The sequence below is a fragment of the Odocoileus virginianus genome, chromosome 5 (assembly GCF_023699985.2).
Source record: "Odocoileus virginianus isolate 20LAN1187 ecotype Illinois chromosome 5, Ovbor_1.2, whole genome shotgun sequence".
Lineage (NCBI taxonomy): Eukaryota > Metazoa > Chordata > Mammalia > Artiodactyla > Cervidae > Odocoileus > Odocoileus virginianus.
This window is the reverse complement of record NC_069678.1, coordinates 72,461,838-72,485,778: the sequence shown is the minus strand read 5'-3', so window position 1 is coordinate 72,485,778 and position 23,941 is coordinate 72,461,838. Positions and strand designations below refer to the sequence as shown.

General features: G+C 45.5%; 1 protein-coding gene across 6 annotated transcripts in view; it reads left to right on the top strand.

Annotated features, from left to right (window-relative positions):
- Window positions 1-14,028: 14,028 nt before the first annotated feature.
- MROH7 (maestro heat like repeat family member 7) overlaps window positions 14,029-23,941 on the top strand; it is a 47,244-nt gene continuing 37,331 nt past the window's right edge. For 3 of the 6 annotated variants that reach the window (XM_020871417.2, XM_020871412.2, XM_020871418.2), the window contains exons 1-3: window positions 14,080-14,261; window positions 20,712-20,746; window positions 21,552-22,857. In XM_020871417.2, coding sequence (XP_020727076.2) covers window positions 20,741-20,746; window positions 21,552-22,857 — 1,312 coding nt within the window. In that variant the 5' untranslated portion in view covers window positions 14,080-14,261; window positions 20,712-20,740. The other 3 variants (XM_020871413.2, XM_020871415.2, XM_020871416.2) reach the window with 3 other exon arrangements.

Below are 23,941 nucleotides of genomic sequence, written 5' to 3'. Positions count from 1 at the left end.
ATAGGAAGGCAGTTAGAGATTGTCCCTGTTTCAGGGACCCTGGAATTTAAATCTGTGCAAGAATTACCTGTCATGTGCGTGGGGTTTGGGGCTTACAGAGGTGCATAGAAAAATCCAGTAGATCCCCTGGTTACTCAAGTGTGTCTCTGTGTGTGTATATAGGAGTGACTAGAAGGATACCCAGGTGGGCAGATTCAGGGAATCTGGGAAGTAAGGAGAAGCTTGGGAGGGAATTTGGCTCAGGCCTCCTCTGGATAATCTCTTAAGAGCTGCTCAGGAAGGAATTGGATGTAGAGGTCTAGGACTCTGGACAAAACACAAAGCTGTGAGCATCATTTCTTGCTCAAATCAGAGAGAAGGGAGTGGAGGCAGATTTTGGGGACTACAGACTTTAGGGATGGTGGGGGAAGAGAAATCAGTTAAGTGCTGTGGGATAGAATGACAAGAAGTGGGGAAGGTCGAGGGAGCCAATAGAAGGGTCAGTTAGAGAAGAAAGGGGCGGTCACCTGTGCCTGGAGATGGAGGCCCATAAGGACAGCAAAGTGCTGCCAGACTTAACAATAAGAGTAAAGGTGATGTTGTAGAGGGTAGTGTCCACACTCCACTTACAGTGAGATGGTCACTTTTTTGGTTACAATATTTAACACTAGACAAATCTCTTTTTTGAAAGAAAAATCTAGAAATTAGCTCGTACAATTAACTAGGCTCTCCATGTGTGAACAGCCCTCATTTTATTGCCAAAATCTTGGCTCTCTGTGCACCATGCCAAACAAAAATATGGCGACAGAATTACTGAGGAGAAGGAAAGAGTGGCTTTATTACTTTGCCTGGCAAAGGGGGATCCCAAGGCTAGCACCTCAAGAACTGTGTCCCCCTTCCTGATGAGTCAAGAGAGGTTACATAATCAGGCAGGGGTATGTGATAAGGATCAATGCAGTAACAGTTTTCATTTCTTCTTCTGCAAAGTTTCAAAAGGGTGAGGTGGCTGGCAAGATTAGGGTGTGTGCAGTACAAAGGTCCATATAGTCAAAGCTATGGTATTTCTAGTAGTCACGTACGGCTATGAGAGTCCTAACCAGAAAGAAAGGTGAGCACAGAAGAATCGATGCTTTCAAACTGTGGTGTTGGAGAGGACTCCTGAGAGTCTCTTGGACAGCAAGGAGATCAAACCAGTCGATCCTAAAGGAAATCAACCCTGAATATTCATTGGAAGGACTGATGCTAAAGCTGAAGCCCCAATATTTTAGCCACCTGATGCGGACAGCTGACTCATTGGAAAAGACCCTAATGTTGGGAAAGATTGAAGGCAGGAGGAGAAGGAGACAACAGAGAATGAGATGGTTGGATGGCATCACCGACTCGATGGACACAGTGATGGTGAAGGACAGGGAAGCCTGGGGTGCTGCAGTTCACGGGGTCACTAGGAGTCGGATACTACTGAGTGACTGAACAACAAAAGGATCTTATGTGGTCCAGTCTCCTCATCTTGATAAGCTTCTATGGTCCCTTTAATCTTGCCTCAGGTGGTTTTGTTGCTGTTCCTTCCTTCAGTAGCAACTGTTCCGACAGTTGGAACCAAGAGAAGGTCATAGAGCCTGGGTCTGGCCTATAAGAAATGATGGACATAAAGGCCTCCGTTCCCAGGAGTCTCACAGGGTGCTGCTTGCTATCAACTTTAGAATTGTGAGCTGATTAGTCTTCTTGACACTCTTCTGAGGGAAGCATCACGTCTACATTTCAGATAAGGGAGCCGGAGTCTGTCAGTAGCAGAGCTGGGTTGTGACCCTGAGTCTTTCTGCCCAGCAGGCTGTGTATTGTCCGCCCCTGGGAAGGATGCTGGAGGATTCTGAGGCACTTAGCTTAGCTGCCTCTCTCGGCTCTGTGGCCTTTGCAGGCTGTCTTTGAGGAAAGAAAGTGAAGTCGCTCAGTTGTGTCCAACTCTGCGGCCCCATGGACTGTAGCCTGCTAGGCTCCTCTATCCGTGGGATTTTCCAGGCAAGAGTACTGGAGTGGGTTGCCATTTCCTTCTCCAGGGGATCTTCTCAACCCAAGGATTGAACCCGGGTCTTCCGCATTGTAGGCAGACGCTTTACCGTCTGAGCCGCCAGGGAAGTCTCCATGAGGAAGAGGGACTTTATTCAGCTCTGGTTTTTGGCAGGAGGAAGAGCTCTGGGTTGGTCTTCAGGCCACAAAGGACCCCATTGCCTATGACACTCCTCATGAGACAGATAATTGATGACGGTACTGAGCCCCACTCTGTGCCCGGCACCACGCTAGCTCTGGGAACCCATCAGCCCCCTGTGACATATGGTAGTAGAGGAGAACATGGGGGTTGTCAGGGACTCCAGCATCTCTTAGGTGGAGCCGCTGTTCTAGAGCTGATGCTGCGGGAGTGAGTTTACAGCCTGTAAAGGATGGTTACTAGCAGGACCTGTGAGGCAGAGCCTGATGGATCAAGAGACACAAAGGAACTGGAAGCACAGGGGAGGAGTCCTAGCCTCCTGGGTGGACCACGTGGCTTTCAGGGGAGATGTGGAGGACTTGGAGGGCCACAGGGGACCAGGGCTAGGGAAGAATGTTCTAGATGAGGAGGCAGTGTGTGCGGAGGGAGCAGAGCATGTGGGAGAAGGGCTTGCTGGGGAGGGCAGCGGTGCAGTGGGACTGGACTCCGCCAGGTGGGAGACAGGGATGCTCGGGAGAGAAGGCTGGAGAGGCTAGCAGGGCTGGGTCACCCTGATAAAGAGCTTGACTCCAACCAGGAGGGCATAGGGAGCCTGCATCTGTAGGATAAGCAGGAGAGAGACAGGCTCAGCTTTGCATTTTGGAAATGATTCTGGATACTGCTATTGAAGAGTGGCTGGAGGGGGCCCCTCCTGTCCCTAGCCCTGAGGCCATCCAGGTTCAACACCCCTCCACACCTCCCATCCTCCCATTCCCTACCGCAGAGCTGCATGACCTCCCAGTCCATTCCACTCAGAACCACACAGGTCCATCCAGGCCCAGCCTCTTTCCTAGGTTACTTCATTTACCTTGTCCCTTACTGGAAAACTGGTTTCACCTCTCATTGGTGCCAAGTCAAAAGACACAACCAAGCCAAGAATTCAGAGAAGGAAGGACTTATTATTTGCAGCTAGTAAGAAAGGATACAGGTATATTCATGAAGGGGCTTGTGCAGAGGAAAATTCTGCATAGAATTGGGGCGAATGATGACAGAATCTAAGTTTTAGTTGATTGAAACCCTGAAGATAAGGGAAGGTCAACATCATCCCATCTTCCTCCTGGGTGCAAGCCTTAGTCCTGGCAGAATTCCCTGTCAGATTGTTTACACATATCCCTTGAGAAAGAACTAGGGCTCTGTTTTATCTGAACTATTGTTTCTTGAGGGCTTTTCCTTTGTTCCTACATTCCCTGACTTCCCTTAGGATTGTAGATAACTGAAATGTGTTCAAGGACAAGCATTGTGGCCAGGCTTAGATCACAAAATGGCTTCTCTTATGTCAAGACGGTCAAGCCCAGTTCTCTTTCTCTGGGCATGTCTCCCCACCACATCTGCTTATACCTTCCTCCTATACGGTAAGGATAGAAATGGAGGTTGTGAGGAAGCACCCACGTTTCAGATGTGGAACAGTGATCTTTAGAACTGGTGCTGCAGGGAGTTCTGCCCACTGTGCCCTGAGAGAGACAGTGGGGAAATACAGCCTAGAGGTCCCTCAGTGAGGGAAGATGACTGAGTGTTCCTAAACAATCAACACTCACCAGTTGGGGCCTCTGAAACACAGGGAGAATACGACATGGATTCTTCTGAAGGGTTTAGAATCTAGGTGCAGTGTTAAGGCCGTGGGAGAAGAGAGGCCGCCCCTGACCAAGGCTAAGGCATCTGGGAGGCTTCCTGGGGGAGGTGGCATTTGACCTGGATCTTGAAGTTTGGGTCCAACTCTTACATCCATACATGACCACTGGAAAAACCACAGCCTTGACTAGACTGACCTTTATTTGCAAAGTATTGTCTGCTTTTTAATATGCTGTCTAGGTTGGTCATAACTTTTTTTCCAAGGGGTAAGCGTCTTTAATGTGAGATGTGAGAGTTGGACTATAAAGAAAGCTGAGTGCTGAAGAATTGATGCTTTTGAACTGTGGTATTGGAGAAGACTCTTGAGAGTCCCTTGGACTGCAAGGAGATCCAACCAGTCCATTCTAAAGGAAATCAGTCCTGAATATTCACTGGAAGGACTGATGCTGAAGCTGAAACTTCAGTACTTTGGCCACCTGATGAGAAGAACTGACTCATTTGAAAAGACCCTGATGCTGGGAAAGACTGAAGGTGGGAGGAGAAGGGGACAACAGAGGATGAGGTGGTTGGATGGCATCACCAACTCAATGGACACGAATTTGAGTAAACTCTGGGAGTTGATGATGGACAGGGAGGCCTGGTGTGCTGCAGTCCTTGGGGTTGCAAAGAGTCAGACACAACTGAGCGACTGAACTGACTGCCTGAAGGTTGGGTAGAATTTCTTAGGGAGAATTTTCCCCTAAAAGAAGTGATCATTCTTTAAAAAGAGTTTCACCAAGCAGTTTTAACTGGTTGCTTTCATTCAATTCAAGACTTTTTCAGTCTTTTTTAGTGCACATTTATTACCAGAATTTTGGCTTTTTTTGGTGGATGTGTTAATTTACTGGTTTAAAGAGCACATTTTTAATCTTCCAGTCCCTCTAGGCCAAAATCAACATAAGGTGTGACTGAGTTTCTTTCTGAGGCCCTAGGGGAGAATCTGTTCCCTGGTCTTTTCCAGCTTCTAGAGTTGGCCTGCATCCTTGGTTCTCAGCCTCATTTCTGTATTTCCACAGCCAGCAAGGTTGGGCAAATTATCATCTCTCAGTCTCACTTGCTTCTGCTTCCCTCTTCTACTTATAATAGGACCTTTATGATTAAATTAGGCCCACCCAGATAATCTAGGATCATCTCTCCACTTTAAGGTTGGCTAGTTAAAACCTTAATTCCATCTGTAATCTTAATTCCTTTTGCATATAAAGTAAGGTCACAGGTTCCAGGGGTTAAGATGTGACTGTCTTTGGGGGGCCATTATTCTACCTGCCATGGCAAGGGTTAGCTTTATTTCCCCTTTTTATTTTATTTTGAGCAGCAAGGCAATCAATAGACTCTTTCCTCACGCCGAAAAAAAAGAAAAGAAAAGCCAACTGGTGTTCACAACTGTCACTGTAAATTTGTAATAAATCACTCAAAATGCTTAGTTTCAAAGAGAAAAGTGGTTACCGATTCTTAAGAATGCAGCTTTGAAATGATTTCCTATACTTAGAAGCCTCTTTCCTGTGAAAATTGCCTGCTGTCATTTCATATCCTTGAGCTCTGTGGACTCACATTGTCCTGAAATCCCTTTATAGGGTGACTGTCCAGGAGGCAGGATCTATGACTAAAGGATATTCAGTTCACTTTTACTGAGCACCTACTCTATGCCACTTACTGTGTTAGATGTCGGGGACAGAGACACAAGTATGGCGCAACTGCTGCCCTAGTTAGATGGTATATTGTTTTTGAAACCAAACAATAGTAAACTAATAATATATACATATTGTAGATTTTGAAGAAAAACCAAAGGTAGTAAAAAAGGAAAGAAAAAATAATAATACTGCTATCCTGAGAAAGTTATTGTTAAAGTTGTGATGGATATTGTTCTAGATTTTTTCCAGGCATATGTAGTATATAAATTTTAAAACCAAAAAGTAACCTTCAAAAAGAATTCTTATGTAAAACAAAAGAAAAAAACAAGGGAACAAAAAAAAGGAACTGTCTTGTGATACTGTTCTGTACCACATCCCAACATTTATCGTACTTGTTTGGTTTTAAGGTAGTATAATCTGCTGCAGAATATTTAAATTTGCCCGTTTAAAAAAAAAAATCATTGGGTTTCCACTGCTTGTGGGAGATGGCATGGCTAAATGCATAGATTCTGGGCTGCCTGTACTTCCTTCTGACACCCACTAGCTGTGTGACCTAGGGCAGTCACTTCACCTTTCTGTATCTCAGTTTCCTCATTTATTACCTTGTAGGGTTGTCGTGTCGGAGAAGGCTATGGCAACCCACTCCAGTACTCTTGCCTGGAAAATCCCATGGATGGAGGAGCCTGGTAGGCTGCAGTCCATGAGGTCGCTAAGAGTTGGACACGAATGAGCGACTTCACTTTCATTTTTCACTTTCATGCATTGGAGAAGAAAATGGCAACCCACTCCAGTGTTCTTGCCTGGAGAATCCCAGGGACGGGGGAGCATGGTGGGCTGCCGTCTATGGGGTAGCACAGAGTCGGACACAACTGAAGCGACTTAGCAGCAGCAGCAGCAGGGTTGTCGTGTGGGTTAAATGAATAAACACATGTAAATCACTCAGAACAGTACCTGGTATCAACCAAGTGCTTGATAAAGATGATATGTTGTTGTACATGTATGTATGTAATTTATAAAATATGAGTTTGTAATCTGCTTTTTTCCACACATATATAATATGAGCATTTCCCTATATGATTATATTTATCATTTAAAAAATTATTTATTTGGCTGCTCTGGGTCTTACTGGTGGCCCACAGGATTTCTGTCTTCTTTTAGGCATGTGGGATCTAGATCCCTGACCAGGGATCAAAGCTGGGCTGCCAATATTGGGAGTTCAGAGTCTTAGCCACCAGACTATCAGGGAAGTCCCCCAATTTTCACTTTTAATAGATGTATAAAATCTCATTCAATGGCTGTTTCCCTAGTTTATGAAACCATTACCTTCCATGTCAGATACCTGGATTGTTTACAGTCTTTTACTAATGAGCAAATGCTCCAATGAGCCTCTTTGGCCATATTCCTGATGATGTTCTCAGGACAGATTCTCAGAAGTGGAATACATATTTTTAAGGCGTTTGGAATCTCTGTTAAAATTTCATTCCCTAAGATTTACATCAGTGTGGAGCTGCAGGGTTGGGTGGGGTTTCCACTGGGGGAGAGGCAAAGAGCAAATGCCATTCCAGATAACCGGAAGGATGACCCAAGGCTCAGAAGGAGAGAGCACAGGACCCCCTAGAGGAACTGGGAGAAAGCTGTTAAGTCATGAGATTTTGAGTGAGCCTGTGGTGGGGCAACAAGGCTGCAGGGTGGAAAAAGCCATATTTGATTCACTGGTGATGGGCAGGCTGGGGTCTAGATGACTCAGAAAAAGATTAACGGAAGTAGGGAACCCAACGAAGAAGCTCTTGTCAGAAGCCAGACAAGGGACTTCCCTGGTGGTCCAATTGTTGCGAATCCACCTCCCAATGCAGGGGACACAGGTTTGATCCCTGGTCTGGGTACTAAACTCCCACATGCTGTGGGGCAAGTACACCTGTGTGTCACAACTAGAGAAAGCCCACATGCTGCAAAGTAAAAGAAAAAAAAAAAGTGAGAAAAGAGGAGATCTGAACTGGGTGTGAGGAAAGGGGAGGACATATGCGTATTTTCATCTAAGAATATTTTGGACCTGGAAACTGATACCACGTGGAGGAAGGAGAGAGGGAGGAAGGAGTCAGAGGCTTTGCTGGAAGGTTTCAGCCAGTCTCTTGGAGAATCAGAGATCGCTGATGGAAATAAGAAAGCTGGGAGGAGGAAACTGTTTCGTGGGATGAAGATTCAAGTAAGACGTGATGAGTCACAAGTGGGGTATGTAGATGGTGAACAAGCTGGGGCAGGTAGCCCAGGGATGGGGCTATGTTAGTCTCAGCCCAGGGTATCCGCAGATCCACTCCTGGCTCTTCCCTGGCCCTGCACTGAGTTAAACCCTGCCCCCTTGTTTCTGTCTTCCAGCTGTGTCAGCCAAGGGGCGGTACTGGCAGGAGTAGTGTTACCAAAGGTGTGCATTGAGGGGTCCGGCTGCTCACCACTCAAAAGACAGTAAACAGGCCAGACTGGTGGAAAGGAAAGTTTGCTTTATTGCAGATGCGGCAACTGAGGGTGGGGGGAGGGTGGCAGATAGCTATCCAAAAGCCAACTCACCCCCTGGCAAGCAGGGGGTGAGAGCTTTTATAGACAGATTGGGGGGAGGGGGTTACATGCAGAAACAGTACAGTCATCTCTAACAGTCATCTTCAAATTGGTCATCTGACTAGCATCACCGCATCATCTTGGTTGTTTTAGGTACAGTTAATCTTCAGTTCCGGGGTGCACTTGTTCCCATTTCTTGGCATCAGTTCTCAGAATTGTGGCAGCTCAAGTCCTGGGTATAGTCTGGTCATCATGTAGTTAACTTCTCCATCTGGTGTTCTGGTATCTGTAAGACAGCTCACAGGATACGGCTCAGAATATTATCGATAGCCTTTGGGAAAGAACTGAAGATTCTTGGGCTCATAAGTCATATGCTTAATGACCATGTTATTATTATTTAGTCTCCTTTGACTATTTTCCTTTGTTTCAGCGTTTCTCACTTCCCTGATTAATATAATACACTAAAGTTTTCCACAGACAAAAGGCAGACAGAGAACACGGTGAGGGCTGGGGGGCAAGGACCATAAGTTCCGGCTCTGTGTCAGTGGGAGGGTGGGAAAAGGGAGAGGCAGTGTATTTTGTCATCTCTTTCCCTCTGCTTCAGGGAACATGTCTAGCAAGGAATGGCTCACACTCCTACTCTGGGATCCCTGCCTCCTGCTCATTTGACTCCTCAGCTATCACCATGAAACTGCTTTCTTTTTAAAATTATTTTTTTGGCCAAGAAGCATGCAAAATTAGTTCTCCACCCAGGGCTCGAACCTATGTCCCCTGGAGTGGAAGCAGGAGTCTTAACCACTGGACCGCCAGGGAAGACCCTGCTTCTTCTGTTTTAAAATTACCTCTGTTTTAAATACAGAGTGTGGTTTCTTGTTTTCCAGGACGGACCCTGACTGAACCAGGAGTCACAAGCATGGATACCATTTTAAAGGAAGGAGTATTTTCAAGGTCCCAAGTGAGAGAGAGGAGACCCAAGCCTAAAATCCCAGGGGACGCAAGTGTAAAGTACTGGGGGGCGGGGGGAGGATGCGGACAGTGAAAGGGACACGAGAGAAAAAGAATCTGGTGCAGGGAGAGAACCAGCAGAGTGAAGTGCCCCAGGAACTAAGGAAGGAGAATGGCTTAAGTTTGGAGCATGGTAAAGCAGATGCTCTAGGGAAGGCAGAGAATGAAGACAGAGGACAAGACTTTCAAATCATCCACGTCCTCAGAGGCAGAGCCTCAGTGGAGAGGAGGTGGCAGAGAACAGATTAAGTGTTAAAGAACAGGGCAGGGAGTGAGGTGTGGGAGGCCAGAGTGAGAGTAAAATATTTCTTCAGGAAATACTTACTGAAGAATTGAAATGCTTGCCAAGTATATTTGGCAACACGTACGGACCAGGCCTCGGGTACCTGGTGTGCAAAGATGAATAAGTCATGGTTTCCATTCTTAAAGCATTCTCAGTGGAGAGAGGGAAACAATCAAGTGTCCAGAGGTTTATAGCATACTGTAATATGATTCTGATCTATGCTGCAGGAGCAGAGAGAAAGTCCTACTGAGCTGTGGGGAGGGGCTCAAGGAGGACTTCCTAGAGAAGGTACCACTGGGTTTTGACAGATAAGCAGGAGTCATGCAGATGAAATGGGGATGAAAGGGAGGAAAAAAACATTCTGGATGGAAGGAACAGCCTGAGAAAGGGCATAAAGGTAAGAAATGTTACTGTGAGTCTGGGGAGACCACTGTGCTGGTAAAGCAGAAACTGTGTAGGAGGAAATGGTAGGAGATGAGACTGGGAAATGATTCCAGTGGAATAATGAACTAGATATGTCAATGGGAGTGAGAAGGCAGTGGGAGATTCACTCTGATGTGCTAAAATAGAATAACAGACACCCTGGAATCCTACATGCAGTGACAATATTTTCAAGAATGAAGATAAAATATTTTTTTGCAAACAAAAACTATAAGAGTTTATCACTAATAAATTGTTTTCTAAAAATTTTATTTGTTTATTTTATTTTTGGCCATGCTGGGTCTTTATTGTTGCGTGTGAGCTTTCTCTACAGTAAGTGAGGGCTGCTGTTCATTGGGGTGCACGGGCTTCTCTTATATTCTCTTGTAGCTGAGCAGGGGCTCTAGGTACACGGGTTTCAGTAGTTGTAGCTCTTGGGCTCAGCAGTTGCACTTCCTGGGCTCTAGAGCGCAGGCTCAGCAGTTGGTGTGCAGGGGCTCACACTCCTGGACCAGAGATCAAACCTGAGTCCCCTGTATTGGCAAGCTGACTCTCAACCCCAGGACTACCAGGGAAGTCCCATCACTAATAAATTCTTATTGAATTTATTAAGGCTATTCTTCAGGTCTTTCAGGAATGGCTCCAGTATTCCTGTATTCTTGCCTGGAGAATTCCATGGACAGAGGAGCCTGGCAGTCTCACAAAGAGTCAGACACGACTGAGTGGCTAAAACTTTCACTTTTCATTCTTCAGGCAGAAGGAAATTGATCCCAGATAGAAGATCTGAGATTAAATTTAAAAAAATGATCATTATTGAATCAAACTTGGGTCCACTCACCCCCCCTGTGTGCAATAAAGCCAATCTCCTGACAGTGGGTTGCGGTGAAGGAAAGTGCAGCATCTATTACCTGGCACCAAGCAAGGAGTTTAGGCAGTTAGTGTTTAAAAGACCCAAACTCCCCAGTGGCTTCAGGGAAAGGATTTTAAAGACAGGGTGAGGGAGGCAGATTGTGGGGTGTGTGATTAGCTGGTAGACATTCTTCTGATTGGTTGATGGTGAGGTAGTTGGGAGTCAACATCATCAACCTTCTGGTTCCAAGCAGTCTGGGGTCTTCATGCTTGTGGCCAGCACACAGTTAACTTCTTCTACCTGGTGGAGGTTTTATTCTCTGCAAAGCAGCTCCAAGGACATGGCTCAGGATATCATCTATAGCCCTTGAGGAGGAACGAAAGGTCCTTGACTTTGTTTAATGTGCTCGGTCACTCAGTCGTATCTGACTCTTTCTGGCCCCTTGGATCGTAGCCCACCAGGCTCCTCTGTTCATGGGATTTTTCCAGGCAAGAATACTGGAGTGGGCTGTCATTTCCTCCTCCAGGAGATCTTCCTGACCCAGGAACTGAACCCTAGACTCTATGTCTCTTGCCTTGGTAGGCAGATTCTTTACCACTGTGCCACCTGGGAAGCCCTTTGTTTAATGGCTAAACTTATTATTTCGTCTTGCTTGACTTTTCCTTTGCTTCTGCACTTTCTCACTTCTCTAATTAAATTTATTCTTTGGAACTTGGGTAGGCCTAGGAGACTAAAGTTTTTCTACAAACAAGAGATAGGTGAAGGGAAAGGATGGGATGGTTCTGTCCCAGGAAGGCCCGATAGAGTCCTGCTGCTTACATGATCAGACAAAATATTTGTGGGATAGTGGTTAAATCTGAAGATTCCCAGGTGGCGTTAGTGGTAAAGAACATCTGCCAAGGCAGGAGATGTAAGAGACCTCCTTTCGATCCCTGTGTCGGGAAAATCCCCTGGAGGAGGGCATAGTAACCCACTCTAGTATTCTTGCCTGGAGAATCCATGGGCAGAGGAGCCTGGCAGGCTATAGTCTATAGGACTGAGAAGAGTCAGACTTAACTGAACTAACTTAGCACACATAGTGGTTAAATCTAAACCCCGATTGCATAAAACCATGATATCTAATTGTTGTTGTTGTTCAATTGCTAAGTCATACCTGACTCTTTGTGACCCCATGGACTGCAGCATGCCAGGGTCCTTTGTCTTTCACTGTTTCCTGGAGTTTGCTCAAATTCATGTCCATAAAGTTGGTGATGCTATCTCACCATCTCATCCTCTACCGTCCCCTTCTCCTTTTGCTCTCGATCTTTCCCAGTATCAGGATCTTTTCCAATGAGTTGACTCTTTGCTTCAGGTGGCCAAAGTATTGGCGCTTCAGCTACCAATATTTCTAATTGGTAGGATTTAAAAATCAGAACAGGACTAAAATAAAAGATAACAATGGTATGTAAGTTGGCTGATTAGTGTTAAACTCTTCTGCTGTCTCTTATTTCTTGATTTTTCTGCAAGAGGATAGCAGATAACAGTATTATGTTATATTTTGGAGTATAATTTTGGATTTTTTAATTTAAAGTATGCACACTAAAATGGCTAGAGTAATTGTAAGGAATAGACATAGACTATGTAAATTTCATACAAATAGAAAAGGGGGAAAAAAAAGAAGTGAGAGAAGAAAGGCAAAATCAGTAATCCTAAAGAAAGGAAAAAAGAAAAAATATTAAAGAGGAGAGATTCTATTGTACTTCCAGTGATGTCAAGGTAGCGCCTATCAGACCAACCCCCTAGAGATAACAATTATGAACTTTGGACAAAATATGAAGAACAACTAACTACCTGGAGGCTCTGGAAAGAGATTAAAAGGAGGAAGAAACTGGAAGAGAGCCAACATTTAGAAGAAGGTACAGCCACCATGTGCAAAAGTATGTAAAAGCTCACAAACTTAATATTGAATCAAAGAAGCCAGAAGCAAAAGAGTTTGTGCTGTATGATCCCATTTGTATAAAGTATAGAAGCAGGCCAGTCTAAAAGATCTGTAAGAAATCAGGCTAGCAATTACCCTTGGTGCAGGAGATACTGACTGGAGGATATCTGGGATCCTGGTAGTTTCTGTTTCTAGATCTGGGTGCCTGCTACACAGGTGTGCTCTCTTGGTGAAGAGTCATACAAAATTGACTTGGTATGTGCGATTTTCTGCCTGTATATCATGCTTTGTGTTAGCCATTCAGTTGTGTCCTACTCTTTGCAACCTCATGGACTGGCCCGCCAGGCTCTGTCTGTGGAATTCTCCAGGCAAGAATACTAAAGTGGGTAGCCATTTCTTTTTCCAGGGGATCTTCCTGACCCAGGGATTGAACCAGGGTCTCCCGCATTGCAGGAAGATTCTTTACTGTTTGAACCACCAGGGAATCTGACATGTATATGATGCTTCAGTGTATACTTTAAATGTTGAAAAGGAAGCAGAAACAAGGTGGATAGGCAAGCAAAAGCAGACTGTGAAGAGACCAGACCAGGAGCATGGACATGAGCTGGCTGCAGGTTGGAGGTGGCTGGCAGAGGGGAGAGCTTGTTCTGCGGGACATTACTGAGAAGACGGGCCAGAGTCTGGGCTTCTGACTTTGAGGACCTCAGCCAGAATTAATGGGGTAGAGTTGGGTGACAAACTTTGTTTTTTGGGGCTCCAAAATCACTGTGGATGGTGACTGCAGCCTTGAAATTAAAAGATGTATGCTCCTTGGAAGAAAAGCTATGACAAACCTAGACAGCATATTAAAAAGCGGAGACATCAATTCGCCGACAAAGATCTGTATAGTCAAAGCTATGGTTTTTCCAGTAGTCATGTACGGAAGTAACAGTTGGACCATAAAAAAGGTTGAGCATTGAAGAATGGATGCTTTTGAATTGTGGTGCTGGAGAAGACTCTTGAGAGTCTCTTCGACAGCAAGGAGATCAAACCAGTGAGCCCTAAAGGAAATCAACCTTGAATATTCATTGGAATGAGTGATGCTGAAGCTCCAATACTTTGGCCACCTGATGTGAAGAGCCAACTCATCAGGGAAAAGACCCTGATGCTGGGAAAGATTGAAAGCAGGAGGAGAAGGGGACGACAGAGGATGAGATGGTTGGATGGCTTCATCAACTCAATGGACATGAGTTTGAGCAAACTCTGGGAGATGGTGAAGGACAGGGAAGCCTGGCGTGCTGCAGTCCATGGTGTCGCAAAGAGTTGGACCTGACTTAGTAACTGAAAAACAACAACAATAGAGTTGCAGGGTGAGGGGATTTTATGAGAAGACTTGAGTGCCAGGTGAGGAAGTCAGACTTTGTCTGAGCTAGACAGAACTAGGTCATTTCCAGGCAGTGGTGGAGGGACTGAAGATGCCTCCTTAGAAAGGACATCTCGCTACTTCTTTCGACTGTGTAGGCATAGAAGGGGCCTCATTGGCTGGGAACTCTGAGTCATGGTGACCTCACAAAGACCACAACACCAGAGCTGGGGGGTAGAGCCTAGGTAAGCAGAGGGGTGGCTCTGGGAAAGTCCCAGGGGTGGGGGCAGCCGCCACAGCCTCCACAAGGCAGTTACCACCTTGACCCCACCCCCCTGGGTAAAAGTCTCCTTCTGGCTGTAATTCCACTCTTAGAACTTCGTACCTTTGACTTAAGGCTGAATTTTCTGTTACCATGTGGATGCCCCAGGTGGAGGTAACACATTAAACTTTACAACAGTTTCTTAAAGCTCATGGACAAAGCACTTAGTCTATCAAGTTCTGAGAATGTGGTGGGTGGGAGTCTGGGGGAAGAGAGGGAGAGTGAGATCCGTGGAGGGAATACCATGGACTAGGGGAAGAGGGTGCAGGGAACTGAGAGCCAGACTTGGCCTTTTGCTCAAGGCCCCCACCCAACCGTCACCCATAGGGAGGAAGGGACAGTGAGGATGGACATTTACTGGAGAACTGCTGGGGGCCAGATGCTATGAATATTCCTATGTGCATTATCACATTTTATTCTCCTTCCCTGACTCACACCTCTGGTGAGAGAGAAAGCAGGTTTTGAATTCAGGTTCAGCTGACTCTAAAGCCCTGGATTTGTGCATTATAGCTGGGCATTAGGAGAGATGTGTTGTTTTTACTGGACTTTTCCTGTAGGATAGAGACCTAAGAGGGTTTCCCAGGTGGTGCTAGTGATAAAGAACCTGCCGATGTAGGAGACATGAGACACAGGTTCAATCCCTGGGTCAGGAAGATCCCTGAAGCGGGGGGGATATGGCAACCCACCCCAGTATTCTTGCCTAGATAATCTCATGGACATAGGAGCCTGATGGGTTACAGTCCATGGGTTTGCAAAGAGTCAGACACAATTGAAGTGACTTAACACATCACAGAGGCCTAAGAGTAGCAGGGGGAATAAGGAATGAGAAGTGGGAAGATGTGGTCTTACTGAGTGACTGGTACCTCGGAAATCTCTGGGATCCTGGAGGGAAACTTGTGAGCTAAGAATACCTGGGTTTGAATCCTTCCTCTGCCACTTTCGGGAGGCCTTGTAGAAGTTTACTTATGTCCCCTGAGCAGTCTGAATTGACATGCCAGTAAATGAGGATGATGATACCTGTCTTGAAGAGCTGTCATTCATTCATTTCCTTATTCTGTTAATATTTTCTGAATCTTGCTCTGGGTACTAGGCACTGTGCTATGTCTTGGAAAAACAGGAGTAATAGATATCCACGAAGCTCATTTTCTAAACTGGAGACATGCAGGTAAACAGAGCAATTCTCTGATACAGGTGATCACATGAGGAGAGCACCTCAGCCAGATTTGAGGGTCTTAGGAATGTTCCTAGAGGAAAGGAATGTTTCTCTGGCATCTGGAATATGACTAGATGTTAGCCAGGGGAGTGATGAAGTGGTGGGCACTCTGGAGGAAGGCTGCAGGAAGAGGAAAGTATTTGCAAAGGCCACTTTGGAAGCACCAGAAGTTTGAAAGGGGCTCAAGCATGCAGCTTGGGAAAGGCTGAATGTAACTGAAGAGGTGGAGGGTAAGGCCTGGACTGAGGGTCTTGGCAAACGAAACACAGACATCAGATTGAAGATCTGAGTGTCTCCCCTTGTGTCCTGTCCATTAGCGATGTGATTACCACTTGGGGAGGAGTAGAGGGGGAAAGCTTGAGAAAAGGGTGATTCCTGGGTCCCCTCAGAGCTGCAAAGTGGAATTTCTAAGGGTGAAGCCTGAAAATCTTTTTTTTTTTTAATTAATTAGCTTTTATTTTTGTCTGTGCTGGGTCTCTGTTGCTCTGAGCGGGCTTTCTTTAGCTGTGGCGAGCCAGGGCTACTCTCCAGTTTCAGCGCTTGACCTCCTCATTGCAGTGGCCTCTCTTGTTGCAGAGCATGGCCTCTAGGGCTCTGTGGACTCCGTAGTTGCGGCTTGAAGGCTTAGTTGCCTCGAGGTATGTGGGATCTTCCCAGACCAGGAATCAAACCCGTGTCCCCTGAATTGCAAGATGGATTCTTAACCACTGGACCACCATGGAAGCCCTGGGAATCTGTCTTTTAGAAAATATAACCCACAACCCCACAGTCTAAAAAGCCATGGAAAGTCACAGAGGGATTCTAAGAGGAGTGTGGCATGGTTGAATTTACATGCATTTTTCCTTTATCATTTTTTTGGCCACACTGTGTAGTATATGTGGGATCTTAGTTCCCTTCAGTTCAGTTCAATTCAGTCGCTCAGTCGTGTCAGACTCTTTGCGATCCCATGGACTGGAGCACAACAGGCTTCCCTGTCTATCACCAACTCTTGGAGTTTACTCAAACTCATGTCCATTGAGTCGGTGATGCCATCCAACCATCTCATCCTCTTTCATCCCCTTCTCCTCCCACCTTTAATCGTTCCCAGCATCAGGGTCTTTCCAAATGAGTCAGCTCTTTGAATCAGGTAACCAAAGTATTGGAGTTTCAGCTTCAACATCAATCCTTCCAATGGGGGACTGATTTCCTTTAGGATTGACTGGTTTGATCTCCTTGAAGTTCAAGGGACTCTCTCTTATCTGTTGCATGCATTAAAAAAAAAACCTGTTGTACAAAACACATAGCATAGAATTTACTATCAGTGACAATTGGTACCTTTATAATGTTGCACAATTATCACCATTATCTAGCTCCATAATATTTTTGTTGCTCCAAAAGGAAATCCCATACTCATTAAGAGGTCACTCACTTCCCATTCTCCCATTTCTCCTGCCCATGACAGTCTGTCTGCTTTAATCTGCTATTAATCTCTCTAGACTTGATTATTCTAGATATTCCATATAAATGGAATCATTTAATATGTGACTCTTTGCATCTAGCTTCTTTGACTTAGCATAATATTTTCAAAGTTTACCATATTTAGCATGTATCAGTGCTCAATTCTTTTTATGGCTAAAATATTTTATTGTGTGGATGTACCACATTTTTAAAATCCATTTACCAGTCAATGGACATGTTCATTGTTTCTACATTTAGCTCTTGTGAATATTGCAGCTGTGAACTTTTGTGTCCAAGTTTTGGTTGGAACATCAAATAACATCAGTTATTTGTGGTATATACATAAGAGTGAAATTGCTGCATTATACGGCCCTTCTAGTTTAACTTCCTGATGAACAGCCAGGTTGATTTTTATAGAGGTCACATGATTTTCATTCCCACCAGCAATGTTTGATGGTTCCAATTTTTCTATATCCTTGTCAACACTTGCTATTTTCCACTCTTAAAATTATAACACCATAGTGGGTGTGAAGTGCTATCTTAGTGTTTGGTTTGCATTTCCCTAATGACTGTGTCCTATTCAAGTTGTTTGCCCATTTTTAAATTGGGTTGTTTATCTTTTTTTGTCAAGTTGTAAGAGTTCTTTATTTATTCTAGATACTAGATTTAATCAGGTATATGACTTATAAATATTTTATCCTTTTCTGTAAGTCGTCTTTTCACTTTCTAATAGTGCTTTTTGATACACAAGTTTTTAATTTTGCTAATGTTCAGTGTGTCTATTTTTTCTTGTTTCTTGTGATTTTGGTGTCATATCTAAGAAACCATTGCCAAATCCAAGGTCATGAGGATTTATCCATATATTTTCTTCCAAGAATTTTACAATTTTAGCTCTTATATTTCTGTCTTTTGTCTATTGTGATTTAAATTTTATATCTAGTGTGAAAGAGGCCAACTCTATTCTTTCAGATGTTGATTTCCAGTCATCCCACCATCATTTGTTGAAGAGAATATTTTTTCCCCATTGAACAGATTTGGCATCCTTGTCAAAGATCAGTTGACCATAGATGCATGGATTTATTTCCCGACTCACAGTTCTATTCCATTAGCCTATGTGTCTATCTTTTTCCAGTACCATACTGTTGAATGCACTTTTTTTTTTTTTTTTGAATGAACTTTTAAAGGAAGAATTTTGTGGCTCAATTTGGAAAATGGTTTGTTGGGAGTGACCCAATGCACAGGGACCCTTGTTGACAGGGCAATTCCAAGACAGAGTCCCAAAGCAGTGGGAGATGTACTAGGGTTTAGCAGTGGTGATGGAGATATGAGGAGATACTTGGGAACATTTCTGGAGCTAGAATTAGCAGAACTCAGCCAAATTTGGATTCAGCAAGTCAAGAAGAGCATAGTCAAGGATGATATTGTGTCTGGCTTGGATTATGGTTCCAGTACCTTTCAATGCAAGAGAATAAGAGGATCTGATTTGGAGGAATGATGGCAAAGTCTGCTTTGGATTTTCTAGAACCGAGGTATAACAATGTCAGATGTGTGTGCGTGCATGTGTGTATACATACTCATACAAGTGCCTGACACATTCCAGGCCTATACATCTGATAAACACGTTCTCAATGAGGAACTGGAAGATCCACTGATAGTTCCTCTTCCTGAGAGCCCCAGAAACCCTTATCAAGGGCCTGGACGGTTTCATAAAGGTGAAGGAGAAAGGATGGGATTCAGTCAATGATTCTCAGTCTCTAATGGGGCTAGGTGGTTTATTGCCACCCTCTGTTCTCCTCAACTGGGGCTCCAGGACCTGGGGCAAAGGCCAATAAGCAGCTGTATAGCAACCTCCTTTAGTCCCCTGGGTCCCACCTTCGCAACCACCAGTCTTCCTGATGCACAATATCCCTTTGGTGGAGGCTAAGATGTGGGCTGACTGTCTAAGCTCTGAAGACTCATCTGTGTGTTGCAGGGTGGAGGAGGAGGATTGAGGAAATAGGAGAAAGTGAGGGAGATCTGCTCTTTTCTCATGGATAAAGGAGGGTCAGCCTGGCTTGAGACCCATGGCTTTTTGCCCAGTGACCCAGTATTATGCATTTGTTGTGTCAGAGGAGTAGAGATTATGTTCTTTCACAAGTTAAACCAGGTAGGCCTTCCAAAAATCCTATTGACTGCATCATAGGCTGTACCTGACTCAGACTTTTTCCAGGTTGAAAATGCCTCCTTTTGATAAATATGGCGTGTGTTTGTGTGTGTATGTGTGTGTACAGAGTAAAGAATACGGGAGGGGTGATCCAAAGTATTTTGGAGCCCTAAGGCTTTTTACAGTTTTCAGGCTCCTGTTTAAGTAGAAGACAAAATTATGAATACAAAATTACATGCAGGCCCTTTGGAAAAGAATTGTATGAGCAAGGAGCCTTGAAATTTTAAATTTCATTAGCTTCAGGGTAAAATCACCTCTGGTGCTGATGGTAGGTGAAACTTCCTTCCTCTGAGGCAAGTTGCAAAGCTCTGCATGGACTGCTGGACTGGGGGTGAAGGAAGGTCCCACTGGGCTCTAAGCACCTTACTCGGCTCATAGTGCCTCACAGAGAGTAACAGAATGAGTAACTAATTTAGAGAAGACCTTCAGTGGGCCAAGTGGGCTCCATGCCAGATGCTGAGACTTTAACCACCCTGGGTGGCTAATGTCCCCCATTATTATGGCTTTATGTTCCCCATATTAGAGACGAGGAGGATTGGAGAGGGGAGTGTCTCTTGCTCAAGTTTACTAACACTATTAGGAGGATGAGCTAGGATTTGAACCCAGGACAATGTGACTATGAATCTATATTTTTTTCAAAGCCAAGCCATAAGGTGCACAGCAAAATGTATGATATGAGTACATGATTTAGTGAATGAGTTAGTGCATGAATTAATAAGAAATGAACACGTGATGAAATGAGCTAGTGACAGAATGGATGAATGAATGAAGAAGAGATAAAAGGATGAAATAACAAGCTCATTTATTGAACATTTACTATGTGCCTCGTGCTGTGCTAGACTCTTCTATTTTATTTATTTACTGTAATGTTTGGCTGCACTGGGTCTTTGTGGTTGCCGAGGGCTTTCTCTAGTTGTGGAGAACAGGGACTATGTTCTAATTGCATCGTGCGAGCTTCTCAATGTGGTGGTTTCTCTTGCTATGGCGCACGGGCTCCAGGATGGGCTGGGGGTGCTAGACTCTTGTGGATCTTATGGTTTAGCGAGGAAACCGGATATTGTGTGCCAAGAAAGGGGAAGTGGGCAAAATGCCCTGGGAACTTACAGGTGGACCTCACCTGTCTGCGGGACCTGGAAGGCTTGCAGCATATAAGCTGAAATCTGAAGGGGTGAAGCTGTAGGTGTTAGCTAGGGAAAATGACTGAAGGATGCTCAACCTGTGGAGGGCCAGACTTAACCTGGGAGAGTGACTCTGTAGAAACTCAGAGAAGTTTAGGGATGTTGGAATGAGGAGGTGCAGAGGGAGAGGGATTATGAAGGGGCAAGAAGGGTGAAAAAGGACTTGGGGCCAGATGCAGAAAGGCCTTTTAGGTCCCATTATGGATTTGGGATGCTGTCCTGAAGACAGTGGGAAGCCGTGGAGGGTAGGCAGTCAGGTGGCATAAAGAGGTGGTCTTGGCTTCCCTGAGGGCCTGTGGGGCGACCTTCCTCCCCTTGACCTCCCCTTCCTTGAGTATACAATGGAGTAAGCATATCTAACTTCCGGGACTCTGTGTGTGTGTGTGTGTGTGTGTGTGTGCGCGCGCACGCGCACGCGCGCACACAGGGGGATTTTGTTAGCAGAAGTGTGTGCCTGGCCTTTAGACTTTGCTCAGTAAGTACCAAAAAAGCCACTCTTGCTTGACTTGATCTCCTTTCTCATCTCCTCACAGGGGCCCACTCCTGCTTAAGAACACCATGCATGCAGGTGAGCTGTCCCTACGATTCCCATAGGGAGGTGGCCCAGGTGTGGGGGTGGGGTAGGGTAAGGTGGGAGCGTTTCCTCCTTTGTCTAGTCTTTCTGGGGTGGGATGGGGTGTGGGGATTGTGGAGTTCACCCAGCAGTGAGATTCCTGGGCTGAGACAGGCTTGCTTTGGATGATAGCCCCAGATTCTCCTCCATTTAGCCTGCCTCACCCAGAGCAAACTGTTAAGGGCAGTGGGCAGCTCTGCCCAGGCTTCTTTGGGTATCTAGTGCCACAGCCATTCACAGAGTAGCTCTAGCAACTTAGGAGTTGGCTGGAAGTAGTAAATAAGGAGACTTCCCCTTCTCCTCTTCTACCTTAAGGTGGGAGAGGTTCCTCATTTGTCTAGTATTCATGGACTTCCTACTGTGGACCTAGTATTATGTTAAGTGCTGGGGATGCCCCAGGGACTAAGATGTGCACAGTTCTCGCCAATGTCCCCACTCATCTCTAGCAGGGGCTGGACCACTAAACAAGTCATTGGAATTAAGTGCCATGTATCATTTGCTTGGAGGAGTAGGATCAGCGGGGAGAGTAGGGGGAGGTCCCAGGTCAAGGAAACTATGTTTAAGGACTGTGAGCTGAAAGGGGGCGGGGTGTGGTCAAAGAAGGGAACCCAGGGGATGGGGCTGGAGCTGAGAGAGCTGGGGGAGAGCCAAGTAGGATGGAGCTGGACAGGTGGGCTGGGCATGGTCATGGAGGTCATCCATGGGGAGCCATGGAAAGGTTTCAATAGGTGAGGCTGAACTTGCCTTTTCTCTCTCTCAGGAGAACTGCAGGGAGTTCAACAGTCAGCTATTGGACAGAAGGGGGCAGTGGCACGGACGGACCTCCAGACTGGGCATGGCCTTGGGTCCAGGGGCTAGTCTGGTCCTCTGTGAAGACGCAAACATGACACCCAATCTCAACTCCACTGAGTCCCCTGGTTTAGGCTCTGGCATCATCTCTGGGCCCAGTCTGGACACAGACCTTGTTACTCTCTTGAATCCACCCCTGAGTCCTGGTGTGGCTCTTGTTCCAGACCTTAATCCAACTCTGATTCCGGTCTCAGAGGAGGCCCCTGGCCTGGAGTCTGATAGCACCCCCAGACCTGATGACAACAGGTCCACAACTCCAGGTTGCCTCCAGATCACTGCTGCCCACTCTGGTGAAGCCCTGGCTTTGGATTCCAATCACCTCTCAAGGCCTAACTCACAGGGGACCCTAAGTCCAGCCTCAAACCTCATTCTGAGCCCCCGCTCTATGGAGGCCCAGAGTATGAGCTCGGGGAGCCACGCTGGGCCAAATTTGGAGGAGGCTGTCAACTCCCGCTCAAGCAATCTTTTTGATTTGGGTCAGAGCAACTTCAATCCTTCCAGGCCTGAGACAAACCCATTTATAAGGCCTTATTCCAAAGACCCCCTTGTTCTGGGCCACAGCATCTCCAGGCCAAGTTCAAAAGCTCTCCTTATTCCAGCCTCAACCTCTTCTCTGGATCCTGACTCCAATCAGCTGCCTAGCATGGACTCAGGGAACATATCCAAGCTGGACCTGAACGCAGCTTCAGGTTCTCCTGAGTCCCTTATGCCAGACACGAATGAGACCATCACTTTGGTTTCACATAACATCTCTGGATCTGTTTCAAATAGAGCCTTTGGTGCAGTCTGGAACACAAGTTCCAAGGGAACAATCAGCGTGGCTTCAAATGGCAACCCCAAGTCTGATTTGAACATGACCGTCACTCAGGCCTCATGCTTGACCCTGGCTCCTGGTTCCAACGACGTCGTCAGCCTGCACTCCAGCACCCATGGACCCAGCTCCACCGTTTTGCCACCCTCGTGCATGACCCTGATCCTGGGCTCCAAGGAGACTCTGAGCCTGGGTTCCAGCCTCATCTTCAGCGACACCTCCACCCTGACACTGAGCAGCCAGCAGGAGTGTTCCGAGGACAACAGCATCCACACAATGCCTCTGGAGGGGAATCTGGGGAGCTGGAGTGAGATGACTAGTGTGGAGGTGGGTCAGTTCCCACCGGGGCTCCCCACCAGTGACACCACGAATAAGGGCTCCACGGCCTTCCAGAGCATCCCTCAGGGTGAGTAAGGCCAGAGTGCCAGCCCCAGAGAAGGCACTGACTTGGAAGAACTCTATTCAGATTTGTAGGGCAGGGAGGGAAGAGGAGAGGGGAAGGAAGGAAACACCAAATAATGGATAACATGCGATACACTAATTATACACGGGAGATCTAGTGCTCAGTCCCTGCTTGCTGTATGACTTGGGACGAATTACTAAATCTCTCTGAGCTCCAATTTTCTTAATTGTAATATGATATTCTGTTTAATGATACTTTCATTCTGTACAAATTACAAGTCATCTAACTATACCTTCCTTTCTTTCTTGATGAACTTCAGGTCTGGCTTCTCAGGTCAGAGCTTGACCATTGGAGCAGGCAGACCTGAGGTTTTGAGGTTCCCACCTGAGTGAAGCCTTGGGGTCCTGTCTGGAATCTGTGACTCACTTCTGATGTGCAAGAGTTCTGTACATGAATCCCCCATCAGTTTTTGATGTTGTGAAGATATTTTCCCAGTTATTTATACCTCCAAATATTTTTATTTGCTCATTTACCAATACCACATTGCAATTTTTAAAAATTACCATGGCTTTACAGATATGCATTCATATCTGAAAGATTGCCTCTTTAAAGTTCTTAAGATTATTTCAAGGACAACAGACTCCCCACCATGCCCTGGAGGCTATTCAAACATCCTCATTCTTCTGTATACATTTTAAAATACGTTTGTCTAGGTCCCCAAAAAATCTTTCTGGCATTTTTGTTGGAATGTTATTAATATATCCATCTGTTCAAGTGACATGGAGTGAAACTGGGGTTCAGCTTCATTCCTTTACTTGTGGAGTCCAGTTATTATTGTGATCTAATTCATGTACTATACAATTTGCCCATTTAAAGTACACAATTCAATGGCTCTTGGTATATTACTTGATAAATCTTTTAAAAATTGTAGTAAAAAATATATAACATAAATCTGCCATTTTAAGCATTTTTAAGTGTTTAATTCAGTGGCTTTAGTCACCTCATAATATTGTGTAAAATTACCACTGTCTGTCATCCCAAATAGAAGGTCTCACCATAAAGCTAACCATAACTCCCTATTCCTCTC